At 34.2% G+C, this 7,721-nt stretch overlaps 1 protein-coding gene across 3 annotated transcripts; it reads right to left on the bottom strand.

The window, feature by feature from the left end:
• Window positions 1-919: 919 nt before the first annotated feature.
• Window positions 920-7,085, bottom strand: Cdk8 (cyclin-dependent kinase 8). Of its 3 annotated transcripts, none has more exons than XM_076118914.1 (9): window positions 7,021-7,085; window positions 6,579-6,833; window positions 5,953-6,204; window positions 5,406-5,595; window positions 4,836-5,049; window positions 3,609-3,777; window positions 3,309-3,431; window positions 2,483-2,555; window positions 920-2,049 (listed from the first exon to the last, which is right to left on the bottom strand). In XM_076118914.1, exons 2-9 carry the CDS (start codon window positions 6,825-6,827, stop codon window positions 1,919-1,921), a joined length of 1,401 nt encoding a protein of 466 aa, XP_075975029.1. In that variant the 5' UTR covers window positions 6,828-6,833; window positions 7,021-7,085; the 3' UTR covers window positions 920-1,918. The 3 variants fall into 3 exon arrangements, 2 of the variants coding, with proteins under 2 accessions (XP_075975029.1, XP_075975028.1); XR_012959633.1 differs by lacking the exon at window positions 7,021-7,085 and adding an exon at window positions 3,067-3,129 and having other exon boundaries at window positions 1,983-2,049; window positions 6,579-7,014; XM_076118913.1 differs by lacking the exon at window positions 7,021-7,085 and having other exon boundaries at window positions 6,579-7,014.
• Between the last annotated feature and the right edge of the window lie 636 nt (window positions 7,086-7,721).

Below are 7,721 nucleotides of genomic sequence, written 5' to 3'. Positions count from 1 at the left end.
ACTGAATCATGTTAAGACCCTAAGAGACAATGAAGTTTTTATATTCAGCCAGTGGGTATTAGATAAATTATTGTTTCGGTGAAATATGAGAAAACTAAATTTGATTGTAGAACGCACACATATAAAATGAAACAGAACAATGAAAATACAAAACATCAGTCTTTCTAACAACAGCTTAAATGCTATGATTCAATTACCGGCCCTTAACCCTTTCATTACTCACTCATATTTCGGGCACGAAATTTTGTCATACATGTCAGAGGTTGGCATTAAGGGGTTATTTTATCAACATTTAATATAGCAAGATTCAAGTACCGCTCCATAGTTATACAATAAAAAAATATTTTATTAATAGATCAACTCATCTCGGGAGACAATAATAAATATACGTAACAAAGGGTTCGCGGTTGCTATACTTAAAAATCAAAATAGGTGGTGATAACATTTTCACTTATGGCAACCCTTAAAAAAGTATTCACCTAAAACAGAATGAGTCACACCAGCACATCAAAATATGACTATTAAACATAATGCATTAAATTTGTGTACTTATGCTGATAATAATAGTTTTTGTTTTATCAAAATCGGGTCAAAATTACCGAAGTTACAGCGTTATAAAGTTTCACTGCATTTTTAAATTTGCGTTGCTTCGCGCGCTATGCGCTGACGTCACGTCCCGACAGACACGCTTGTTCGACTGCGGGTGATGCGGAGTTTTGACTTGAAAAGTGATTTGCACTTAATATTTAAAGAGTCTGTGTATGTGTATGTGTTATAAATTTAATCATCGTGTTTTTTGTAAAATAAGCCTCCACTAAGATATCCTCGATCTCGATCGCCACGCACACAATCATCAACTAGACCCAGGTAAAGAAAGTTGAACTCGTATACTACTAATAATATTATTGTGTGTAGTTAACAATAAAATTGAAAGTTTGTTACAACTGGCATTACAAATAATGAGTGTTACGTACCTACCAAGTGTAAATTTGGAAAACATAGTTTTAATATAATATTATAAAAAAAAAATTGTCACCCTGCCTCTGATTTTAGTCAGGTTGATGGCTATCATATGAACGCATGAATCTACTCTGTAGGATGTCTTATATGATTGGGTGTGTAATGAGAACTTTTAATTAAACAATTTAATTTTGATATTATTAGATTAAATAAACATGAGTTCTTTTTTCAAAACAAAAAACCAACGCCAACTCAACCGCTGCGCTCGGCTCGCCACCGCCTGTGAGGTCATTGAACTGCTCATTAAATAGTACCTATCCACTGTTTAGTAGAAGTTCATTGCTAGCTAGGTATGAACATGATATGGCATCTTGATCTTGAGGAAGTGTTCAAAAGGCAATAAACTTCTATTTAACATTTGCGCTTGACAGTATCTGAACCGGGCTTTAAGTTTTAGATTAGGTGTCTCTTGCAAAAATATAAAACAGTTTAGGTACATAGTACAGAAAAAAACATTTTTTGGGGTGTTTTTTCACTGGACTTAGTACACATAGGAACAATACAATATTTTCTAACCATATTGTTTGTCCACTATAAGCAAAACAAATTATTTAAAGCGAAACCGCGAGAGACAACGAGCCTATGTAGGTATCGGCAAGTACTAACGAAATAGCAGTGTCGTAAGATGACGTCACACGTCCGTGCGGCCGCTTCGCCGGAGTTTGGCGCGAAGGCCATACTTTGACGTTTAATATCTCGGTCATTTTTGAAGATACGAAAAAAATAAAAACAGATTTTTCATCCTTGAAGTACCTAGTTTTTAAATATGCTCATAACAAAAATCATTGGTGTGACTCATTCATTCATACATTTTTAATTTTTTACCTAACTGTTTAATTAATTTAAATTTAATTATAAATAATACGAATTTTATCACTAAAATAGATAAAATGGAGCATCAGAATCGTTGTTGAAAGTTGCCTTGTTGTTGATTACTGCCGCCCTGTTGTTGTCCGCCAAACATCATCTGTTGTTGTTGATGGAATTCCTGTTGACCACCGCCGGTTGCATTGTTGCCTTGATTCGGTCCTGTAATGTAACACAAGAGAATATTCATTTTCTAAAGACATAACAAATAATCATCGCTTGTAATTGCGGAAGAACCATTGTGATACATCCATACTAAATATTATAAATGCGAAAGTAACTCTGTCTGTCTGTTACTCAATCACGCCTAAACTACTGAACCAATTTGCATGGAATTTGGTGAGCAGATGTTTTGATACTCGAAAAAGGACATAGGCTACTTTTTACACCGGAAAAATGACGCATTTCCATGGGAAAATTCAGGTGGCGGACGAAGTCGCGGGTAAAAGCTAGTTCTTAATACAGAAAAGCCTCCAATTTTCCGACTGACTAATACAATAAAAATTGCCTAGAAGTAGTAGTTGTTAGTATAATACGCCCTATATTTGTATGTTTTTCAACACTACTTTTATCTACAAATAGTTTGAATGTTTACCTGACATTCTCATCCTCTTCGCATTATTTGCTCCATGGTCATGACTATTTGCTTGTACTTGGTTTTGCTGTGTCTGCAAAAAGTTTATCTAAATAATAATGTGTTCAAATTATAAAAAAAATCATTCAAATAATATTTCAGAATTTCACGTCACTAAACTATATTACTTAAAAAAAATGTTTATACCATAAAAAGTCGCGCGCCCGAGTGTTTTTCGATGACGTTTTAAGTATAAGAAAAATTACGATTCCGGTTTATGAATAAACCAGTTTCAGTATGAATAAAAAAAAGTGTCAAATTCTTTCTTTTTAATGTAATGTAAAGATTAAAGACGGAAATATTGTATTTTTGTGTATTCCGTTCCCAAATTATAATGGAACACCACCTATATCACACTGCACCGAAAGGAAATGTTGTCAAAACATTAGTGAATAGAAATCTGTTTCAAGTTTTGTTTCATAATGCTGTCATTTCATATGCTCGCTCGTTCTATTCGCATAGAATTCGAACAGTTTTTACTATTAGCTAACGTTTCGGTTTCGCTTCGCTTCCGGTGCAGTGTGACATCGGCGTTTAAATCTCACCCCGTTATCCGTGCCATCGTCTGTTTGTCTGCCCGCAGCCTTCTAAAATCTAAACCGTGTTACCTAAAAATTTCAAACTTAGCATATTTATAGAGTTTGATGGTCTGACTCTATTTGGCCGAAAAAACATAAAACTTTAAAAAAATATTGCAAAATATTACTAAATAAAAAAAATTACGGCAAATTACACTTGCGCAATAATTCCGTACTCTATACGAAGAATAATTTCGTACAAATCTTACATTAGTTTGTTGTTGTTGCTGTTGTTGATTTTGTCGCGCTTTCGAGTCGCTTTTATCTTCTTGGTCGTCATCAGTCAAGAATTCCCTCTTCGGGTATGGAATGGGACACCCAGCAAATACATCCTGAAAGACATATAATTTTAAGTATAACTAATCTTGCATCAAATATAATGTAATGCTAATATGTATATCCACACAAATCAGGCGTAGATGATATCAAAATAACTTTGACAGAAGATTTTTTGTAGAATCAAAACAATTGTGTTATAGATATTCTAATTATAATTTAAACTTAATGACCTGAGTAGGTAGGGGATCCTCAGTGAAATATGGATCTTGCATAGCTTGTTCTGAAGTGATTCTCCTGTTTGGGTCCATCAAGAGTAATCTTTGCAGTAAACTGAAGGCTTTGCTATCTGGCTTTATCTTATGCCTGTCCATGTATTTACTCAGGGAACAATTTTGGTAACTGCAACAAATAAGAACATAGATTATTACAAATTCTGAAGTATCAATTGATGGTGTTTTACCACATATACTACCACAACAGCCAGTTTCAATTTTATTAAAAGTAGCTGACTATGTGGGACCTGTCTATAGCAGCCAAGTTCTAGCGCAATGCAGATGTTGACCATTAGTGGTGAGGTCAGGTATAAGACCTATAATAACAGCTTGGCATGCTGCTAAGGTACCAGGGTTTTGTTTTGTTTGAACTTCCACTAAACAATGCATGCAATTACAAAGGAGTTTTTCTGTAAAGGTATGTAAAACCTAAGCAAAGAATGTTGATTATCTTGTATCAATCATCTACATGTTGAAATGGCTACAGTGTAAGTGCAATAGGTAATTATAAACACAGCCAAAGCACTCAAGCGAGACTGAAGTAATTACACATAGTAATGTCTGCTAGGCTACACTAGGTGTGTTTTAAAACAAATTGTAGCAATGACCATTTTTTAAGAACACATACTTTATGATGAAATTACTTAATGTCTTTAGAAATAGATACAAGTAATGGAGCAATAAGACAATTACATATAACGCATAGCAGCAGACCATAATTTAGTAAACCTTCTATGCAATACAGGCAGTGATAGCCAAGTGATATAAGTTGACACCTCCCACACCAGTGGTCGCAGGTTCGAACCCGAGGCAACACAATGAGTTTTCGAAGTTATGTGTGATGATGAAATAATTATCACATGCTCCAACAGTGAAGGAAAACATCGTGAGGAAACCTTGCATGCCTAAAAATTTGTTTAAAACATTTATTGAGGGCATGCAAAGTCTCCAACCTGCACTTGGCCAGCGTGGTGGACTCAAGGCCTAACCCCTCCCTCATTACGGGAGGAGACCCTTGCCCAGGAGTGGGACATTAATGGGTTATATTTATTTATTTATTTATCTATACAATACTAGAAACTACATATTATGTTTATAAAAAGTATATTATGACTTCTAAGGTACCCCAGCAAGACAGGATATTAGAAACTACCATAACCCTAGCAAAAGTAAAGTTTGACTTACTTAGATCTCTTGAAATCTTTAACTAAGGTGGCATGTTCAGGCATTTTCCTTATATCTTCCCAATCTTTCTCTTGTGGGAAGCCCATGACATTGAATATCCTATCAAGCTGATCATGATGATAAGGATTACTAGTCTTGATATCTTCTTGGCGACAGTGAAATATGGGTTCAGAGGTTAATAGCTCTGCAAATATGCAGCCAATGGCCCAAATATCTGAAAATAATCATTGGAAAGCTACATTTATTCTGTTTTAACACAATTTATGTCTGTCAGTCTCTGCTGAGCTCTCATATTTCAAATGCATGCATATAGGTACAGAAATAGCTGTGTCCACACATTTGTGTTGCCAAAGTCACTCATTTTACAAACATCTTGCAAAAAATTATACTGAACAGAGGTTACTTGTAGAGAAATCTGTAATGAAATGAAGGAAACACAACAACATTTTGTTGCAGTCATTATCTTACTGAATATTAAATGGCTCTTGTTGCACTTAGAATCTGATTGAATATTAAATTGCCTAAATAGAATAAAGTGTATCTAGTAAGAGCAAAAAAAAAACAACTCACCAATAGCCTTAGTGTAATGCCTAGCACCAAGCAATAATTCAGGTGCCCTGTACCAGAATGTGACCACCACAGGATCTAAGTCAGCCAGTGGTTTGAGCGGAGCATTAAACAATCTAGCAAAGCCCATGTCAGCTATCTTTACTCTACCTCTCTCAGGACCTTCACCCATGACCAAAATGTTTGCAGGTTTCTGTAAATAAGAGAGAAGTTGTTAAAAAATTTTTGGTCACAAGTATACATACATTAAATCACACCTTCTTACTATGGAAGTAGACAAAATAAGAGAATGCCATCTGATAAAATTTGTGCAAACTTCCATTATTCAAATTCATACATATTGTCATACAACATTGTAAAGATCACAACATAAGACATTGTTTGATTTTTACCAGACTATTAGACACATATGGGTTATGTGTTTATGAGTCTATAATTCTATATGTATGTATTTTCCTATATAGCATAGTATAGATCGGCTGGTTTTCCCAATTTTATGTACTATCTATTACTATTTATTTTTATTGTTACTAATATGTCAAGTACTTACCAAATCTCTATGCAGTACCCAATTAGAATGTAAATAATGTATCCCATCCAATATCTGATAGAGAAGACTCTTCACCATGCCTTTAGGCACCATCACAGACTTCTTGTTGGCTTTAGCAGCTCTATGGAACTTGATAATGTGCCACAGATCATGTTCAGCATAGTCAAACAGCAGCCACACTTTGCGATCAGTGTGAGATAGGAATACTCTAATTAAATTTATAACATTTGGATGTTTTAATTCTCGAAGTAGCTGAAATGTTTACAAAGATAAATGATTAAATAACAGTTAAGTAAGAAGGAATCCTATAGCTAATGTATGAATTAGCTTGACTTCAACTGAAATTATTAGTAAGACAGTATTTAAATAGATCTCTATTTAGAGTTTCCCAAATGATACAATATGCATATAGTAACAAAAATACCCAAAAATCAATGCTATTTATAGGTGGAAGTCTCATCTAGAAATACATCACATCTACGGATAATGTTTATGAGATGAGCCTTAACCAGTATGTTGTTAACTTTGAACATATTGTTATAGGTACAGGTTACCTGTTGTTATTGACTTGCGAAGGCATAAATAGTTCTTAAATAGGATGTTATTATATTTTATTGTATACCTACCGCAATTTCTCTACAGGCCGACATAGAGAGACCAGTGCCTTCTATTTGTTTTAGCGCATAATCTTTAGTGTCTGACCCATCTTTACGTCTAGCTTTATAAACATGTCCGTAAGTGCCACGACCAACTTTACATCCCTCAAAGTCAAATAAATCTTCCACTTTAGACCGCTCAGTTTGTGTTTTTACTTTGAAATCGTAGTCCATCATTACCGGGGCCATGGTTTTGTTGTTTTGGAAATTGTCACCCATTTTTATCTGAAATTACTGACAATGTAGAAAACACTTCACAAACTGATTGATATTAACTGAATTTGATCTCTTGTTTTTAATTTCTCGGTGTAGGAGACTGAAAAATCTTGAAGATGATTTCCGCTGATTGAGTTGATTCATTTGAGAAATTGAGATTGATCATTGACTGAATGAGATTGTCCAGAATACATACATATTCAATTCAATTTTAAATAAATAGACGAGCGAATGAGCGTCACTATTGACAGTAATGACACTGACTGATTAGGTATATTCTGATAATTTTGTTGGCAATTCTGACTTTTTCCGAAACCCCCCGAATAACTCAGTATTCATAGAAATAATTCCAGAATATATTTTTTAAAATCGCGTAGGTAGGTCGGTACCTATATTTCTACAGATGAGAAAATTTCACATACCTTCCGTATATTAGTTTCATTTTCTATAACAGACGTTTAGCAGAGACCGCAGTCCGCAGGTTATTTTAAACATTATAATATAAGAATCTGGCTTGAAAAAGAAGCAATTTTAATAATTATTATTTCAACTTGCAGTCGGTACACATTGTCAATACTAAGTTCCAAAAAAAACTTAATTTGTTATGCACTTTGGGACCCTTTTTAATTATTGTTCCTAATTTGTGTATTGAATGTATTTTTCATGTTTATTTTTCTCTATTTCCAGCTTAAAAAGTAGGTAGCTTGCATGTTGCTTCACAATGTTTTGTAATTTCCCATAACAGTCTCATCAAAATCTATTCAGTTAATCCAGATTTTTATTGAACGTCTATTTAGCTGTGCTGCCACAAATCTTTGTTTGTAGTTGAACATTATACCGTCACGGAAACATTTGTATGAGAAGCTTTCATAAAACAAACATGATTTACAACTGCTA

The sequence above is a fragment of the Anticarsia gemmatalis genome, chromosome 10 (genome assembly GCF_050436995.1).
Source record: "Anticarsia gemmatalis isolate Benzon Research Colony breed Stoneville strain chromosome 10, ilAntGemm2 primary, whole genome shotgun sequence".
NCBI lineage: Eukaryota > Metazoa > Arthropoda > Insecta > Lepidoptera > Erebidae > Anticarsia > Anticarsia gemmatalis.
This window is presented reverse-complemented; position numbering and strand designations above follow the sequence as displayed.